Source organism: Anopheles gambiae, chromosome 2 (genome assembly GCF_943734735.2).
Source record: "Anopheles gambiae chromosome 2, idAnoGambNW_F1_1, whole genome shotgun sequence".
In the NCBI taxonomy this organism is placed as follows: Eukaryota; Metazoa; Arthropoda; class Insecta; order Diptera; family Culicidae; genus Anopheles; species Anopheles gambiae.
This window is the reverse complement of record NC_064601.1, coordinates 12,837,454-12,857,660: the sequence shown is the minus strand read 5'-3', so window position 1 is coordinate 12,857,660 and position 20,207 is coordinate 12,837,454. Positions and strand designations below refer to the sequence as shown.

General features: G+C 47.6%; 1 protein-coding gene across 1 annotated transcript; it reads left to right on the top strand.

Moving 5' to 3' along the window:
* Positions 1 to 1,651: 1,651 nt before the first annotated feature.
* LOC11175689 (uncharacterized) lies at positions 1,652 to 14,866 on the top strand. The gene is made up of 10 exons (XM_061648193.1): positions 1,652 to 2,139; positions 6,293 to 6,378; positions 6,457 to 6,697; positions 6,774 to 6,907; positions 6,983 to 7,132; positions 7,218 to 7,360; positions 12,158 to 12,383; positions 13,717 to 13,809; positions 13,881 to 14,215; positions 14,327 to 14,866. The coding sequence occupies exons 2-10, from the start codon at positions 6,303 to 6,305 to the stop codon at positions 14,567 to 14,569; spliced, it is 1,641 nt and encodes a 546-aa protein (XP_061504177.1). The 5' UTR covers positions 1,652 to 2,139; positions 6,293 to 6,302; the 3' UTR covers positions 14,570 to 14,866.
* The last annotated feature ends 5,341 nt before the right edge of the window (positions 14,867 to 20,207 follow it).

Below are 20,207 nucleotides of genomic sequence, written 5' to 3'. Positions count from 1 at the left end.
TTCACAGCACCCGGGTTTCGAATGTCGTTCTCGGGTGGGAAGCAGCAGGAGAACAGGTTGAAGATGGTCCGCCATACCGGTTAATGGCTTTCGATTTCAAATTTGCATTCGCTGTCTGTATTTGTTGCTGTTGTTTATTTACTCCTAAACTCAATCATTAATGCGTTATTGAATTTTGGTGTTGTTGTTTTTTTTTTTCGGAGGATTTTGATGTAAAAAAGAGGTTATTTTTAAATCTCTAACAATATGCCTAAAGGTAAAGTAGCGTGTCTCGTACACAACTATCGCATAAACTGCCTGATCTTTGCTCGCCCGCCATCGTCGACGCTTGGTTATGCTAATTAGCAGCAGTATTGGGTATTATAAACAACCACTGTGCCAAAGGGTTAAGTACAACGATGCAGCAATAATGCCGGCTTACGCTGATTGTCACGAGGCGTGTAATCTTAAAATCAAATGCGAATGAATTAGCCGAATTAATTAAAGTAACAACAATTGAAGAAAGCCGTGTATATTTAATTTGTTAATGGAAGCTGCATGTTCATGAGCTCCTGTTTATTACAATACATTTTCTTATTAAATTGCCATCAATTGCACGACTTATGTAATGAAAAATGATGGAATATTCCTCGAGAGGCTAGACAACACAATCCTGAAGCGTTAGAGCGTATTAAACTTGTTCGTGGCAGGATTGGCTCAATCACTTCCCAAACCAGTTTCGAGTGCATTTTACTTCTATTGAACACGGACAAGAATGGGGGATAAAGAGTAAACAGCGATTTATTTTCAGCTTATCCCATTTGCCAAATTCGTTGATCCGCTGTGACCAAGAGAGTTGTTGCTAAATGCTCATCCTCTAGCAAATAGCTAATCCATTCCGACACGGAAGATGTTTTGCAATCGGTCGCCATTCGGTTCCTTGTCATGTATCGCACCAAAGGTAGCCACCATCCTTTCCTCCCCCACCCCTCTCCCCTCCCCTAGAGCCTTTCCGAAACCCTACAGCAACCGTTGCAGCAACTGGAATGTGACGCACGATCGGCACGATCTCGCTACCAGTACAGCGCACCCTGGCGCTGTCCAGAACCCAGAACACCACCAGCAAACCCTCTCCTTCCTTCGCCACACACACATACACACAATCACCCACATACACAGCGATACGGTGCAAGCATCGACCCCCCCCCCCTCCCTGGTGGCATTAATCAACGCGGTAATCTATTCCGAAGCGCAAGCTACCGATCGCTCTCGATCGTTCGCTACCGCTTGCAAGCTGGGGCAGAATATCCTAAACCGAGCGACCGGCTCGTCATCCGATTGGTGTCACCAGCTTCATCGCAAAGCCCTCTACCGCCTCCTCCCTCCCCCCACCCCTCCCCTCTCACCCTTCTTCTACCCCTTCACGCCTTCCCCCTACCGCACCGACACCGGTGTGCACTATGTGTCGATCGTCCGGCCAGCCCCCCTATCAGCGTGTCGCTCGTTCTCAAACGCAAAGACTGCAATGCGGCACGAAGCCACGAACCTTCCCACCGGTGTGTGTGAGTATCTTTTTTTCTTTTTTTTTTCTTTCACCACCTCACCTAACCCGACTGCGGCCGCGCGGCTGTCTCGCTCCGACTCTGGCTGCCCTTGCCGCGGTATATAAAACTTATGTTGCCGATTGCCACATCCAGTCGGTCGCTGAAATTCTCGCCACCGTTCCGTTTCGGGCATTCGGACATTCATTTGCAAAAACGTCACCGAACCGAACGGACACCAGCCAGATCCTGCGTACCGGGTGTGTGTTCGTGCGCTCTGTTTTGTTGTTGATGTTGTGTGTGCTTTGCCGTGTCAGTTTTGTGTGTGCTGTGTGCGTTCCCTGCTTGATCGCTGCTCCGTAGTACGGTGATTTATTTTTGGGGTTTTGTGTGTGTTTTTGGGGCAGTGTCGTGGTTACTCAAAAAATTGATAACGCCAGATGCAGCTGCTACACCAGCTTCGAAACGATAAAGCTGTACCAGTGACATTCTCCCTCCGATACTAGGCAGCAGCCCGAACGGTATCGAAACATCAAACGGTCAATTACATCCGTATCCGTTAAGAAAAAAAACCCCAAGCCAGTGAAGATCCTGTAAGCCTTTGCAAGTTCACAACCAGGTAAGCGTAGGTAGGTGAGTGGCACCGATGATTTTTATCACCAATTTTACACCTCCCATGGAATGTTCCACACGCTTTTGCCCGTCTTGCCAGCTGTGTGTCGCCGCGCGGACCAGCATTAGATCGGCGTTCGGCGCGTGTGTGTGTGGCTGTGTGCGTGCGTGCGTGCTTGTGTGTTTACCTTCTGCAATCGATTCGAGGCGAGCATCGAGTTGCATCAACGCGTCGAAGCCAGGCGCGTGCACCTGCACCTGTTTCGGTGCGTTCCAAGGCGAACCGGTGCGAATTTTCGCGTTCCATTGCGGCGTTTGATCGATTCTGGGGGGGGAGGGGAGGGCAGCCACCTCAACCTGCGGTTGGGCTGACTGATTGCACACAGCCGGCACACAGCGAGCGGGTGTCTGCGAGCGGGATGCCCGTATGAAAATGAAGGCGAGCAGAGGGTGTGTGTGTGTGTGATAGAGTGAGAGAGATGGGGAGAGATTTTTATGCTACACACACAGTTCGATGAAAGGGTTGTTTTGGGATTGTGAAACTCGGCCAAAGCGAGCGGCGGAGTCGGGAGGTCCACCCCGGTGGAGGCGCGAGGTGTCCCGTGGATTGAAAGTGATCGTTGTGGATGGTTGGTTGTGAGGGATAGGCGAATCGTGGACCGATGAACGGAACATTGGCTGTTTTTATGCAAAGGATGTGTCGGACGAAGGAAGCTTAAAGCGGGGAACCTTTTCAATGTGTTTTGGCTTACTCGTTCAGTATTGATGTTATGCTTTGGAGAGAAGGCTCTTAGAAACATGTCGTTCTCTTATCTATTGATCGATATTATCAGGAAATCTGAGATCAATGAGGTCTTAGCTCATTCACCACTCTTAGATTGACAAAAATAAACTTTCGCTTTCCTATTGCTCTGCCTCGCCTATTTCCAATTCAGCTACTATCCGCCCGTCCATTGGTAGGGAAATTTCAATGACCCGCTTACAAAGCTTACCACATCACCACCGCAGCACCGGACTGTGCCGCACCATCCCCGTGTTGCCCCCTAGGTCCCACAGTGTTGCTCAAGCGGGCCGTGTCTATTTTCGCCACATTTCCCTAGCGGAAACTCGGAAGGTCAAAACGATCGCTTCGGTGACGGTGTGATAGGTGCAAACGATGATTGCAAACCTCCCCTATCGTCGACGCCATCACTGGTTTGCGTGTTTTTTTCCTTCTGTTTCTGTGGGAAGGGAAGACAAGTCGAAGCGTGGTCGCCTCTCGTCCGAACCAAACCGCTAAACTGTCTCGATTGAATTTAATCCATCCTAAAAACCACCGGAGCCGGTTTAAGAGTTTCGTGCTCGGGTGACCTTAAGGCGGGGGCTGGTTTTGTTTTCGGGCGAACCGATCGGTTGGCTCCATCAGATCCAGACTCACCCCATCCAGGGGGGGACGGGGCTGTATCGGGCCGTTTGGTGCACGTTGGACTAAAGCGAAAGACTAACCGGGTAGCGGGTAGAGCGCTCTGCGCTGGAAGGTGTTTTGTTGGAATGCGTGATTCAAGATCACGCGACGACACCGAAAAACTGCATTTTCAAGGTTACCCGTGGGCGCTCTTTTTTCGGCCACTGGTCAAACCCATTGGAATGCAACTGCACTCGCAGAAGGTGCATCGGCTGTGAAGGAGCGCACGCCCACGAGACAAGGGGCGAAGCTGAACTATCAACATCAAACACACGCCACCGGGGGCCACGTGCGAGTATAAAGGGGGGTGATGAAACGGTTTGGGACAGGAAGGAGATGCCTTTTTATTTTATTTTTTCTTTTTGGGGTACGCGATAAAGGGGGTGTGTGATAAACGGCAGCGAAAGAGAAAGCAAAGAGAGACAGAGAGTGCGAGAGCGAGAGCGATATCGCCCAAACAAACGACAAGCTAAACCATACGCCAAGGTCAACTCATTTTGGGGGTTTTCTTTGTCAACCTCTGCTTCTTGCATCGTGCCGTGAAGATCGTCTCTTTCTTTGCTTCTTGTATGTTCGATCGACACTGGTTTTACTTCACCGCAGCTCGCTCCACTGCTGCACATGTTTTTGGGGGGGAAGATTACCCAAAACCGGTTGCATCTTCATATTTTAGCAGCAACACTGTTCGGGGTTTTACCCGCCATATTTTTGCCATAAACCAGTACGCCAGAATTTTCCAGAATTCTAACCCAAAGCCAAAGAACGCATCTAAAATTAAACCATTTTGGCACCCCCTGTGCCGGTGCCATCGCACCGCACCGGCACGGAGCCCCGCGTTCAACGTTCGACTCGCCTTGAACGGTGGTATTAAGTTCTGCCACAAGCTGTCACCGTTGTTGCCCGATCGCGGTTTTTTTCTTCTCTTCATCTTCTTGTGATGCAATATGCCTATGTGTTTGGCTCGGTTCTTGTGTCGTTCTACCCAGCCCCGCGTGCCTTGCTGTGCCGCGCGGGGCAAGGGTTCTACGAACTTTCGGTTTCGACAGCATCACGGTTCGTATCGATTTTTACCGCCTCCGTGATGCGACAAACCGCGCACGCTAGAGTGCCCGGTTGGAACCTTGAAACAGTGCATTTGACTTCAACATCCGCCAGGCGACGAACCCCCAGCATCTCGGTGGGTGAGACAGCACGATCGACAGGTCGCCGAGTCGGCAAACCGGTGGTGCAATGGTGCTGTGGATGGGTTTGCAAAATGTGTGAGGTTTTGTTTTACTTCTGCAGGTATCTTTGCGGTTCGATCGACTCCTACGCCACCGTTTTCTTTTGTGCCCCTATTAGGGCAAAGGGCGTGTGTGAGCTATAGGTATTGGTGCTAAAGATAAGTGTCGGGGTAAATCAAATGCCTTCTCGCTTCTCGCCACCGCGCACCCTTGAACTCTCCGCTCTCTAAAACACTCCCTTCGCGGATGGTCAAAGTCCGGTTGGATAATTACCGGGCCAAAGCAAGCAGGCAAGAAAGTAAAGCTAACACCGGGTCGGCGTAATTGTAGCCAGCCAATGTCAAGTTTCTGCTGCACCAAACTGTACTGCACTACGGGTTGCAAGAAGAATTATAGAACCCGTTTCTATACGCACTACGGCCCCGCGCTCCGTAGGTCTAAGCCAAAGAGATCTCCACTTCTTAAAAACCACTTTCCCGATCCGATCACGATCGACGACAATCGGGTGCCCGGGTTCGAAGCGCACAAGAGAACCACTATCCGGCTAATTACATACGACCTCCACTCCCACCCCCCCCCCCCCCCCCCCCCCCGTAACGTCTTGTGCATTAAAGTTTGCAAAAAAATTAACCGTTTTGCAAAGAATATCGCCCCCACGGTTCACATGCGCGCGTGGTCGGAACGGAGACCCTTTGATTAGTGTTGCACATTTGCACACACCCTCACCTGCAAAACCTCGCTGCAGTCCCCATTTTTCGGACCGAGCAATTAGAGGTGCTCCGTTTTTTTCTTCTTCTTCTTTGCCATGAAGCAACGAAAGAAACTCGTAGCACGGCTCGTTTCGTGATAGCTTCTGCGTTCTGCAATTAATACAATTAAAGAGGCAGAAGTGTGCGAAACCGTACCGCACACCATTGCCGGTGTGCAGCAGGCGAACGACACAGCGCACAGAGAGCTGCGCGTTAGACTAATGGAGGCAGGGAGGCTCTAACGACCAACTGGATTGCACCTGACCTGCCAGTTAACGAGGTTTGCCACTCGTCGTCGTGGGCTGTATGAATTGGCGGACAATGGCTGTCGAAGCCGAAGGTGGAGGGTTAAGTTTAAGTTTTTAGCGGGTTAAGTAGCTCGCTGACAAAGTGCCATTGTACTAGTTTCCAGCATTGACTCTTCCAGCATCGATTAGAGCTGGTGACCTTTGTTGCGGGGGGAGGTTGGGGGGTGCGAGAGGAAGGCACCGGAAACGTAACGGACATTTACAGAGAGGAAAGTTATCCATTTGTGGCGAAAATCGGCATAGTAGGTCATAGTCGACGTAATCAGTGTTTGGTCCTTCGAGCCGGATTCATTCCGTTATTCAGCTAAATGCACACTTGACCCTTACAATTTGCAGAAATGATTGTGTTATTACATGTAAACATCATAATTGTTCTACCAACGTTCTTAATTTCTAATGTCAATCTTCTCTTCTCTTGCTCTGCCACTCTTGCCAGCGCACCCAGCATGAACAAACTCAGCGCTTCGTGGCTTCTGGTGGCCCTGGTCACGCTCGGTGCAACGGTCGATGCTGTCGATCTCCGTAAGTATGACACGCGGTGGCTTCCATATTCGGCTGCCACCATCACTGACCCGCTCATCGTTAATCCCACCATTTTAGCGGAGTACCTGCACGTCTGCCACCGCGAGGATCCCAAGCTGACCGAGTGCATGAAGGAGTCGATCGAAACGCTCCGCCCGTACCTGGCGCGCGGCATCCCCGAGCTCGACATACCCTCGATCGATCCGATCCATCTCGGGGATCTGATCGTGGCGGAGAGTGTGCCCGGCCAGGGCGTCAGTATCTCGGCGAAGGACATCAAGGCGTACGGTCCGTCGAACTTTAAGCTGAAAAAGCTCAAGTAAGTCTTCACCACAGCACAGCTCTAGGTAGCTTGGAATGATCGTATGTGTTTTTTTGTACTTCTCGGTCGGCAGTGTGATCGAGTACGGAAAGATTTACTCGTTCGAGCTGGAGCTGCCGCATCTGTACGTCGAGGGCCGGTACGTTGTCGATGGCCGGATTCTGCTGCTTCCCGTCAAGGGTTCGGGCAAATTTACTGGAAACTTCAGTGAGTGCAAGTGGAGCGGAGTTGGTTTTGTCTTGAAACTGTTTTCATTTAAATTCTATACCTTTTTCCCTGCAGCTCAAGGTATCGGTAGCGTGCGCATCAAGGGCGATCGTAAGCGCATCAACGGCAAGGATCATCTGTCCCTCGCTAAGCTCGACATTAAAATTCGCGTATCGGATGGTCGGGTGAAGCTGGAGAATCTGTTCGGTGGTGACCGTGTGCTGGGTGAGTTTCTTTAGCGCAATGAAAATTGAGTGTTGGAACTGGTTTTTTTGTTATACCATCTTGCTTCTATTTCCGAATTCTGCAGGTGAAATCATCAACGAAACCATCAACCAGAACTTCAACCTGCTCAGCACCGAGCTTATTCCGCTGATCGAGAAAGCCCTCCAGAGGATATTCAAGCGTACGGGCAACAAAATCCTCGAGCGCTTCCCGGAGGAGGTGCTCTTTCCCTGAGCTGAGGGACACATGCGGGACGACAGCTGTAATTTGTGATTAGCTTTCGCTTAAGGGTGTATTATTTAGTTTCTGTTTTTTCTTCTGTTATTGTAACCATTTTGCTTCGGAATAATTGCACCTCCTTTTCTTGGTCTTTCACTACACAAACCCTCAAACGTTTTACAAAACAAACACCTTTTCCTTCTATGAACAACCACCACCGTATGCGAGCCGTTATCGCACACACACACGTGTCTGTGGAATGATTAGAGCTTTCATGTAAAGCGAAGGTTCGGTAAAGCTTTTCCAAAACATATGCGCACATCGGTGACACGACTCTTTCACGACCTGTACATAGTAATATAAGTAGAACCACCGGAAACGAATAGGATCGAAATGGTTAAAGACGGAGGAAAACTTATGTTGTGGTTTTAATAAAGATTTTTTCACATTTGGATCCAAATAATTGGCGTTCATTTTTTAACGTTTACTACATTGATGACTGCACCATAAATATTACAAGGTTCTTTAGTTATCTTTTTTTCTATTCAACTAGTTTTTTTTATATCAATATTGAACTACCAGCTTTTTATGATAACCCGTCAAACATTGCGAGGGTTGCGAGTAGTATCATCTGCTCGAAATCTTATGGTATTTTGAATAAAATTTATTTTTTATTGTTAAATCTTATTTTTTACGGTGTTATTCGTCGTAAAGATCACTATATCCATTTTTGTGGATTTTTTCAAAACAAAATGTCTAAATTCATGTGTTTAGTATGCTACAAATCGTACTGTTATACCTGATCTCGCGGTGCTATAATTATAACTGCTAAAACTAGGGGTGAAAAAACTGCCTAGGCTCGCAAGCTCTTTAATGCGAGGGCTCTGGGGCTGTGAAATTGTATGGCGTGCGAGCCCTCGCGCGCCCTCGCAAATCGCTGACAATTGCATGGCGGGAAAAGAGAAGACGATGTTCCAAACTGTGTTACAGTTCCATCGTTTTATTATTGCTTTTTATACCTCGCTGAAACTTTCCTATAAACTTGCTCTGAGCTTTATAGTAATCCTGTTTATGGCTAGATAATCTGACGATCAAAGTTGAGCTTGAATTGCGCTTCAAGCTTTTAGGCAACTATTGGAGGTACTCCAGGGTTTGGCAAAGTAGTCGGCAGTTGATCATGTTTATATGATTTAGTGTGACAGATACTAAGACTGATCCTAATTTATTTATTATGTTTTGGTTTAATTTAAAGCTGTTCATCTCTCGCTTTTCAAGACAAACGTTTTGTTACTTTGAATAGATCTAAACGATTCTTTTACGAAAATATTTTATGTTTCATGTGCATTGCTCGTGCTCATCTAGCTCACCATCAAAACATGCACATCTGCCCAACCTTACCCTTGTTTATGCAACCCTTCCAACAACACCGCCACTAAGGGGAATATATAATCACAGCAACTAAGCAGAAGGGAAGGCGTAGGTATCATGTTTACAATTTTCATTACAATTCATTAGCACAGCCCTCCAATCTAACGACTTTGAAGCTTCTCCATGCCGCTTTTCTTAGCGCATGTAATGTTCTTCCCAAACGCCCACCCATCTACCCATCGATACTACATTAATAACAGCTCCAGTACAATCTACATACCCCCCACAGCCCCTGTGGAAAAAGACCATTCCAGAAGAACATATAACGCATAACATTACGCGTAACATAACGTCACGCACGAGGCACGCAATTCAAACACTGCCTGGAACGAACTTAACATTCCACACTGGTCGCATTTTGTGTTCACACCCTCGGCCATATTCTCTTGCATACACACACACACACACACAAAACCTCATTTTTTACTGCTAATTCTTATCGTTTTGTTCACAGAAGACAGTGAACAAAAAAAAACACACTGAAAACAGCTTAATCAATTTGCAAACCTCTGCGGCATATCGATTCCGTTCGGTAGGCATGGCGTGGCCAAACAGACACGCCATCTGCAAACAAGCGAGTCGGATTAATCGTCAAGTTAACACTTCAACTGTGACGTTTCGATCAAACAATTTGCAGGGAATGGTATACAAAAACCCCTGCGATTTCTGTTTATGCAAAATAAATAGGAAGCAATTGGCGCGATTTCAATGCGCGCCATTGGTTGGTTGCTTTTGGGATACAGCAAGTGTTTCATTTATTACGCCTTTGAGTAAAGCGAAGCAATCGATAGAAAGGTGGAGATGGATTGGATGGATGGAAACGTCAGTGAAGCAATTTGCCAGCTAATAAATTCATCAACATCTTCCTTTGCCAAGCACGCTGCGGCAAACGAAACATAATGTTTCCGATACATACCATGATACGATCCGCATCTCTTGATCCGCACATAACATCGGTTAATGAACGTGCTTATGTTGATGTTGCCTGTCCTGCCCACACACATCCGCTCTCCACCAACTTTCCACCATCGGCGTAGCGCAGATTCATCGTTCGAAATGATGGTCAGTAGGTGAATCCATCGGCACCGGCACCACCGGACGCGGGCGCTTTTGCTCCTTTCTCATTTTCTTCTTGCCGGTATGATGCCATTATGCAACACCCACAACGAGCGAGCCAGCGAGCGCAAAAGGCATCGCTCACTTATCACACAAGCCGTTCGTTCGTACGACACGTTTCGTAAGCACTTATCGTCATTATCGGGCCCGGCGCCCTGGCCGACTCCTTCGTCTTACGGTGTGCCGGGGAAGGCAAGCATTTGCAGCTTCCTTTCTTCGCCCTCACTCTCGCTCTCTTTGTTTCTTGCTCTTTCGCACAAAGAAGAAAGTTCAGTCAGTTCGATCGGCAGGGTTGAACCGAAAACGCTTCGGATCATCGATCGGTCTTCGGCAGCGATCGGCTACGTTACCGCACACCACCCGAAGACCTGAGCTGAAGACCTGATGTTCTACCATTCGAAGCACGCAGCCCATTCCGTGGTGTACGTTAATAAATCACAAAAACTCATCCAAAACCATTCGTTGCAGGAAGCAACTCAGGGATGAGATGCTTCCTTCCACACCCCCTCAAAGCGCGGCTTTTTTATTTCGCATTGGCATAGTGGCGCAGTGTTCGTACGCTTGAAAGTTCGCTGCCGCTGGCTGCGTGTGCGCAAACGATCTGCCCGAAAAACGCGACCAAAACTATTGAGCGTTAAAGTGTGTTTTATTTAGACCCACACGAGGAAGTGAAGAATTATCAACCACGCGTTGCACAACGCCGGCGTGGCGTGTTGTGACGGGTGTGCTTATGTCTAATTATGGCGTCTGGCGTGCCACCACCGATGTAACCGAAACCGAATGGAGGCCTTGCTCCTCGGCCTCCTCCCACCACTGTGGCTGGCTGCTGAAGTCTTAATCGTTTTGCCAAATCTTTATACCTGCTGATGAGTGGGATGTAGGGGGAGAGAAATGATTGAATTTGAATATAAAGGTATTAAGATGACAAGAATAAAGGACAAGAATTGTATTTTGAGCAGAGAGATGAGATGAGATAATTTAAGTCCTTTTTTAACGAAATTTAATAAAACCAAATGAAATAATTTAAACAATGTTTAAAACTACAGTGAGCTTAAGTATCATTGAACGTGTTTGGGCGATCATGGAAGTATATTAACATTCCTTCACGCCCTTCGCTTGTGGAGGTTTTGTTTTTACCTTGCAAACCATCATCCCGAAAGGACGACTGCATTCAAGCCGCTCGCCAACTCGGGGAAGGGCACCCACTTCCGCCCTCCGTTCCATTGGAATGGAACTACTTTTACTCAGGTTCAGGCTCAACCAAAAGCTGCACTGAAGAGCAAATAAACACCAAACACCCTACCCACCCTACACCCGCAAAAGAAGGAAGAAGCTGCATACGCCGAGGTTTCGATTATTTACACGCAGCACTGGCGTAAATCGTAAACAATCGCCTCCAGGTTCCAGCGCCACAGAAAAGCTACTGAACCCCATGTTGCTTGGAGGGGAGTATGAGCGTGCGCGCGCGCGCGCGCTCTCCGTCCCGTTCCCTTGTGTCCGTCCGAATTCCAGCTCGAACGTGCCATCGGACGGACGGGCCAAACTCACTTTCCATTAACCGTACAGCCCTCGACCGCAACGGACGGCACTGTCGAAAGTGTAGTGTAGCGCAGATCGACCCGAGTGTCCAAGCCCAAGTTTCAGTCGGTTCCGTTCTTACTTGCAACACTGCAACGCCGTTCGTCGTCTATATTTGTGTATGAGCGTTGAAGTCTTTCGTTGCAAAATATCACGCGGTACAGCGTCTTTGGCACAATTTCAACGAACGTGTGACAGCGTTTGCGGGCGCGTCTGTGTGTGTGTGAGTTTGGTGTTTTTTTGGTTCGATTAAACGCGTGCCAGCTCCGGATCCGGTCGTACTGAAATCCGTTGCGAAGTTCTAGACACTCGAAACTTCGGTGCACTTTGCCTTCTCGTTTGCATCGTCGGGCGCCCACGTACGGACGGGTGGGCATTGCGAAACGGTCGTCGGTTGTCGGTTGCGAAAAGTGGCGGAAAACCGGCACACGACGGGTTTGTGTGTGTGACGAAATCGGCCAGATCCGATCGCTGCTGTGCTGCCGATCCCAGCCAAGCTCCCATCATTAGATCCGTGATCCGAGCGGTACTTGCAGGACGAGATTCACTTTGAGAGCACACAGTCAACAAAACCAGCCCGCTTCCTTTGGACGGTGGTACAGTCGGGTGGAATCGGTGTACGCGAACGGTACGGTACGGAGTGTCAGCTCTCGTTGTTGTTAGTCCGTTGAAGCTCGCTGACGCTTTCTAGCAGTGCCGCTGCAAGTGACCGCAATGGATCGTTCTGGAAGTGCAGTGGGTCGCTCTGGTCGAGGCCAAAGCGCGAGGGTGACACGGTTACGGCCCAACATGGTCAGCGGGTCGGTGACGATCGCCGTGCTCGCCGTGCTGTCGGCGGTAATTTTCCACGTGGCCGAAGCGAAGGAGATCGCGATCAGAAATAAGGACGTGCCGCAGTACCAAGAGAAACGTAAGCATGGCGTTGGGCTGGGTTAATTAAATTACACTTTTAAAATTGGTGGTTGAACGTTGCTGCACAATTAAAAGGGAAAAAGTGTCCATATTATGGAGCGGAAGCTGACTCGCATTAAAATTAAAGTAAAGCAGTAAAGCATATTGTTCGATGATTTTACAAATTAAGTGTCTTTGGTACTAACAGTTGATTTCAACCATGTTTAAGCTCATCTTAAGAATATCTTCCTTAAAGTGTAGTATGCATAAAAAAAACATTAAAAAAGGAAAAGCAATCAAGAGAACCTACAGCTCCATACATTCTCCAATAACGTTACATTCTTATGTTTTTCACACCAACCACCCCCAAACAAAGATCGTCTTAAGCACCTCAGGCCGAGCACGAAGCACACATTACGATTAAATTAGACACTTTGCATTCATCGCTCCTAGCTCACTTGCTATAACACTACGCCACGGTACGCATCTCCACCTCACACCGGCATACTAAACACAAATCCCATCCTAACCACATAGAGCCGCATTAAAAAAAAAACCCTCATAAACTACCCGCTCGGTGGTCTACAGCAACGCTTCGGGACACATCAACGGTGTGCGCTTTTTCGTCGTTTTTTTCTTACTTTCTGCACTCCCCTCCCCCTCACCGCAACACCCCCCATATCCGCCAGTCGGAGTAAGCCAGTCCGGTTGCGTCATCCGTACAGCAGGCAGCATTCGCGCGCGGCGAGCCTTACCGGGGCTGCATACTGATCGAATTTTCGCATCCAAATTACAACCTGCGCCGGGAGCGCTACACGCGTGGCATTGCATTTATGCGCCACGCCGCAAAACACGCTCTCATACGCCGTCGGTTGCGTATCGCGCGAAGAAATGACCATATCGATCTGATGGGGCGGGGTGGAAGGAGGCGAATAAACACAAAGGGGGCAAGAAGATTTATCGGTCAGTAAGCCAGCCAGTGAGCGAACCAGCCCCCAGCCATGGCGGAGAAAGTAAACGACCGGAGAGCGAACCATGCGCAGACGGAACAACCGCGGATCAGAGACTCGGGCGCGTCTGAACTGACGTAATATTGAGCGCGGGCGCGCGCGCGTGTTACGGGGTTTTGTTTTGATTTTGAACTTCAAAGTTTTATGGCAAATTTGTGCCGAGCTGAAGCTATTTGGAGTTGTGTGTGAGATGGAAAGAAATTCATAAGCATAAAAAACACACACGAGTTTAAACACTGCTTGGTGCTTGTTGTGCAATCCACACGTGAAGATCACATTACCTCCAGTAACGAGCTTTTGATTGCACGACCAACGTTTCATCCGTTACCCATTTCTTTTCAGCTGAGTGGCTGCGGGTCTGCAAGCGAGCCAATCCCAACGAGGACGACTGCTTCAAGAAGATGTTCGAGGGAACCTTCCCGTACATTGCCAAAGGTACGTCCCCACCCAAACTAATCCAACCAGTAAGTGGTTCAAGCATCCCATAAACTTTCCACACCCCGCAGGCATTCCGGAGATCGGCGTCCAACCGTTCGATCCACTGCGGATAGAGTCGATCCAGGTGTCGCGCGGTTCCGGTGGCCTGACGCTCAGCGGCGGCTTCAAGAAGCTCAGCATCAAGGGCCCCTCCAACACGACCGTCCGACGGGCGTCGCTTGACTTTGAGAAGCACGCGCTTAGCTTCGATCTCGAAATCCCGAAGCTGCGCATCGACGCGACCTACAACCTGAAGGGGAACGTCCTGCTGCTGCCGCTGGTCGGCGACGGGGACGTAACGATGTCGCTCAAGAACGTCAAGACAACGGTCGTGACCAAGTTTTCCGTGCGTCCACTGCCGGAGGTACGTATCCGTACACTTCTTTCGTTCTGCTGCGCTTCGCTCTTGTTGTTGTTTACTTAATGTCGTTCCCATCTCCCCCGCCCCTAATCTCCCTCTATCTCCCCACAATAGGATGCAATCTTCATCGAGGAAATGAAAGTGACCTTCCTTGTCGGGGGCATGCGCATACATCTGGACAACCTGTTCCAAGGGAATCAAGTGCTCGGGGCATCGCTGAACCTGTTCCTCAACCAGAACGCGAACGAAGTGATCGCGGAGCTGCGGTCCGACCTGGAGCACGGGCTGGCCGACATCTTTACCGGGCTCTGGAACGAGCTGTTCAACAAGCTGCCGCTGAAGCTGTGGATCGCTTAAGCGCTTCGCACCGGACACAGCCGCCGCAAGGACGCAAGGGTGGCAAAACGGGCGCGGTTAAAGGACGCACGCGTGCCCGATTGTTGTAAATAGTAGATGGATAGCATTGAGGCCGGCAGGCTCATTTTGTCATTTTTTTAGGCTACGGTAGACTACGTAATGTTGCAGGTAAGGAGCGATGGACGGAAACGTTCAAAACATAGTGATGATAGCGTACGAACTGCTCACAATAATGTAAGCGCATAGGGTGTAAGTGCTGTAAATACGTAAGAATGAAATAAATTAATTTCAAATATACAGTAAATATGTTTATTATTTAATTTTTCTCTCATTATTTTATTGTTCAGTTTGCGTACTTATCCAACTCTTCGATTAAGAGCTACTAGCATGCAATTATGTGTAAATATCTTCATTTCCTGAGACTTATATCACCAAAAGAATGGAAAAATTTTACGTGGATAGAGTTCATCTCCGGTCTCGTAGTACAGTCGTCAACTCGTACGACTTAACAACATGCCCGTCATGGGTTCAATCCCCAAATAGACCGCGCCGCCATACGTAGGACTGACTATCCTGCTATGGGGGGGAATCAATTAGTCACTGAAAGCCAAGCCCACAAGTGGGTACAGGCAGGCCTTGACCGACATCGGTTGTTGAGCCAAAGAAGCAGAAGAAGAGTTCATCTTCATCTTATTTTAATTTGTTTAATTTGTTTATTACTCGTTCAATGGATAACAATGGATCCGTGTGAATGTTCTTAAGTCTAATATTAGATTAAAATAAGTAGTAAGATCATCTTAATAATTCGCTTCTAAGGCAGTTTTTAAAGGATTGCACTGAGGTTCCAAAATCAAACAAATGACGAACTTCGTTAAATACCCTAATCATGGAGTTGAGGGGGTCTCTAGATCCATATCCAGTTCGACTACGGTTCAGGGCAAGTAACGGACGAGAGCGAAGCTGAACAGCAGGCGCGTAAAAGTTTAACTGCTGGAGTAGGGAAGGACAGTCGATGTTATTTTGCAGTAAACCAGCCACAAATAGTTGTTGTGCGGTACGGCGTCGGATGTGGAGCGGTTGCAGTCCGAGGAGCAGAAGTCGCGATTCATAAGGTGGTAACTGACTGCCAGGTGGCCAAGGTAACAAGCGTGTTGCGTATCGGGATAAGCGACGCTGTATCGATTCCATTCACTCAGAAAGTCTTTGGGTTGAGGGCTTCCAGACGACACGGGCGTATTCGAGTACCGGGCGGATAATACCACAGTATAACGCTTTGATGCAGACTGGGTCTTTGAAATCTCTTGTTATCCGAAACAACATGCCAAGCAATTGATTACCTCGGGTAATCACCTCCTCTGTTTGCTGGTCAAATGACAGCTTTGAATCAAGTATGACTCCGAGATCCTTCATAGTATTAGTGCGTTCTATTGGTAAACCGTTAACTGTGTAGCTGGTATTCTTAATTTCTCGTGCGCGTGTGAATGAAATGACTCGGCATTTTTCAATGCAGAGGCTCAGGCGGTTTCGATTGCACCATTGGTGAAAATCGAGAAGGTATTGTTGTAGCTCGGAGTGGTCTGTGTCATTTTTTATCGTCATGTAGATTTTAATGTCATCTGCATACATTAAATGATTCGCTGCTGGTACTACATACGATAGGTCAAGTTTGTTTTTTTAACGGCCTACACGGACATGTCGGCCTAAACTACAGGCTGAAGATTCAGTTCTTGTTACGGAGACATGATTTTGTTGCCAGCTTTGTAGGAGCTAGAACATGTATATAAGTAACCCCCAAATGTAATACAATAGAAATATTTTTAAATGCTTAATCATGATATAAAAAGTTTATAACCAACCATTGACTTAAAAAAAAGAGGCAAATGAGGCCAATAGACTCAAAGCTGTAAAGGCCGGGGGACATTGTCCGTACTCGCTAGTATAGTTTCGATTTTTACTTGCGCATCTGGCAGCAGCTTGTGGAAGCAATTTGCCAAACAATTTGAAGCCGCTTCAGAAAAAATGTTATTTTTTCATGTTTTTTACTTAAACTGGACTAGAAAAAGCTTTGTAATTAATAGATAAATATGTTTTGCAAGAATTCCAGCCATTTTCGCTTAAAAAACGGTGAAAAAACTACTTAATTCTGAGATACGGCACGACCATTCCCTCGATGTTGCAATACTATAATTTCAACCCCAATTGTTTAAAAATATCTAATTTTTAATTAAAGAAATATATTCCAGTTTCGTAGTACGGGCGTCAACTCGTACGAATTAACAACATGTCTGTCATGGGGTTCAAGCCCCGAATTGAGCATGTCCCCATACGACTGACTCAGTATCCTGCTATATAAAATCAATAAGTAATCAATAAATCACTGAAAGCCAAGAAGTCCTCTAGTGGTACAGGTAGGCCTTAACCGAAAACGGTTACTAAGCCAGAGAAGAAGAAGAAATAAGCTAGTTAGTTACATTTAATTACATAACATCATTTAATTCAAGAAAAGAAACCTATCTAGCCGTCAACAATAAACCACAAATTTAATCTGTTCACGTTCAAACCTCAGCTACAACCCTGACGAGATGCAGATTGCATACCCAAAGGCGTAAAACGCTCATTTTGAACGAAACGTCAGCGTTGTTCTAAATCTACGCTCTCTTCCCGGATTTCTACAAAAATGCTCAAAATTTCAATACAACTCACAATTAATTGAACGAAAAAGAAACCCACAAATTCTTTCCCTCCGAGAATGAATGTTCTAGATAGTAAACAGATAAATTCCATGGTGTGAATTCCGCAGCAGCATTCCACCCGTTGGGTGTGGTTTTCATTCTACCGTAAACGACGCAACAACTAAAAGCACTTTGCACCAAAGCTTTGCAAACAAATGCAACCGTTTAAGGCATCGCTTTCTGTGGAACTGATAAACATTTGATCTAAGCAAATCTGGCGCATGATGTACAGTGAACGACACAAAAAAGCATCATGGAGGTTAAGGTAAAGCATCGCAATTATTTATAATAAAACACTAATCGAAGCAAAGTTATGGTTTCAATATTTATTGCATACTACTATACTGATACATACATGTACTGGCTAGCCTCTGTGTTTTGCACTACGAGGTCAAAAAGGCAAAAGGGCATCAATATGATTAGCAATAAAATGCGAATACCCGGCTAATACCCGGCCCAGCAGTTAATGCGTCACTCGTGACTTGGGGATAGCGCCATTCCCACCACCTGCTAGCCGCACCACTCGACCAAAGCTCAACCACAACCGAGAATGGAACGGTCAGAGGAGATCAACCGAACCGGAGGCTCGACATTGAACTTTATTGCCGGCGAATGCACAATTAGAAAACTGCTCGCACCACGTTCTGCGTGCTTTTTGTCATCGCCGGTGATCGCAGATGGGGAAGGAGAGTGCACAAACATTTCAAAAATAAAACGTCAAACACTACTGCTAACGCCCGTCTCCTGCGCCTGAAGAAGGTGCTCACCAGCGGCTTGGGTGTGCTTGTGCGTGCTCACTGTAAAACCGGGGTCTCACAAGTGCCGATACAAAGTAGCAAAGAGTTGATCGGAACCTTAAGGGAGGAACCGCCAGGTACCATTAGAATGTAGTTCCTAGCCAGTGTGCACCGGTCCGGGCCACTTTCATCCTTGAGCTGGCAGTGAAAGAGCATTATTAATTCATTAATCTACAACCGGCGAAGACGGTAATGAAACAGTTGCTCACAAAAGCAATCAGCAAACTAATGCCTTGCAGCTACCAAGAACGCTACCACTCACGATCGAAGGCTGTGGATCTATTTTATCGCCGAGCAGAGCAAAACACATTGCCGGGCGCGATAAGATCAAAATTCCACCAGCACGTGGTTCGAGGTCCTTTAGGCAAGATTGATGCAGGCACGGCTCCCATCATGACGGAACACTGCGGAAAGGGTCACGAATCGTGTCACGAAAGGCTTCCATGACGAATGGGGTAGGCTGCACACGTTCGCACCGATCAATGCGAAACAGAAAGGAAAAAAACACTTGATCACGCTCTTTCACCGCTTATAAATGAATAAATAACTCTTTCCTGCCTGCAAACGGTCGTAACGTTTTTGGTGCGAGCCACATAAATCGCAAGCGACGAACCTTAGCCTCCGTGTGCGACACACACACACACACACACACACACACACACACACACACACACACACACACACACACACACACACACACACACACACACACACACACACACACACACACACACACACATGTTACGCGTTACGCTTTAGCGACGTTGGACAGTCGGAGGGTAGCCAGCTTTTTGCTCCAGTTGATGCGATTTAGATGCGCTCACTGACGGGCAGAGGCCAGCAGAGAATCAGAGAATCGCGACAACGGCCCCCGGGAATCGGCGGAATGCTAATGCAGCACCGAGCAAGGAGGAAGCATAACCGACGTGTCTGCATAATTAGCCGTATCGTGTCATTGAATTAGGAAGCGGAGCAGTATTTCTTCCACCCGGCACGATCAAGTGCGAACGCGAGCGATGAAGGAAGTAGAGGACATTCGGAGTGCTTGAATGGTTGGATTGCTCCATGGAACGAGCTCAAATATGTAGCGCAATTGCTTACACCAGCAGGTTCATTTTTTTTCTACTCCATGCTATTTTCCTAGTGTAAACTACTGTGCTAAGACAAAAATAGCTGCTTATAAGAAAATGATTTGCTTGTTAAATGTGCTAATATATAAGCCCACATCCTCCCGTTCATTGTTTATCCCTGTGTAGTATGCTGCTTTTGAAGCTGACTTTCGGCTCATGCCAACTTAATTCCATCCACACACTAAACCACCCCCCAGAACCACACCGCAATCCCGCACCGGTTCGACCACAATGATACGCTTTGCTAGCGCGCTTAACCTTCGTTCGCAGCGATTCTCTGCAGCCTTCACGCCACTTATCAGCAACGAACCGGCCCCGTACGGCTGCGGATAACTGTGCCCCCTTTTTGGTCTCCGCTGTTACTGTTGCTACTGAAATTGGAAATGATTTTAAAAAATACATACACACAGAACAGACAGTTTTTTCTGCTTAAAATCCGTTCTCATTCAATTCACGGGATGAAGAATTTATGAAAAAGAAGCATACCACTCCATCCGGTTTTTTAGCATTGCCTGTCAACCGGGTAGACGATGGCACTGAGCGCCTAAAGACTGTGGTTGGTTGCAGTGGCATGGCATTTCACGGCCATGGTGCAGCAAACGCCAGCACAGCCGTGCTTAGGGCCGTTGGTTTATGTTTGTGAGTTTTACATGGCCTTCTCGATTGATGTTCGATTATTTCAAGATCAGCATTTGATACAGTTTGTGTAGCACACGCTTTATCATGAGCAGCGTTTTGTTCCAAACCACATCTAACTTCTCAGGGTGCAATTCGAGCATTGGTAACGCTTGTAACGCATAGAAACGCGCTCTAAGCAAAGCACTCAGAAAAGAAGAGCTTTACAGTGACACATTTAAAGCGCTGAGCTCACAAAGCCATGTTGCACATTGTCCGAAACCCCACCCCGGTTTTTCAGCGTTCAATCATCGTTACAGAGCGAGAAAATCAAATCAAACACCCACCAACTTGGACGGCAACA

Coding starts and splice junctions, on each gene's coding strand:
- LOC11175689 (XM_061648193.1), top strand. CDS start 6,303: ATGAACAAACTCAGCGCTTCGTGGCTTCTGGTGGCCCTGGTCACGCTC. Junction 6,908..6,982: donor CAAATTTACTGGAAACTTCA/GTGAGTGCAAGT, acceptor TTTTCCCTGCAG/CTCAAGGTATCGGTAGCGTG. Junction 7,133..7,217: donor CGGTGGTGACCGTGTGCTGG/GTGAGTTTCTTT, acceptor CGAATTCTGCAG/GTGAAATCATCAACGAAACC.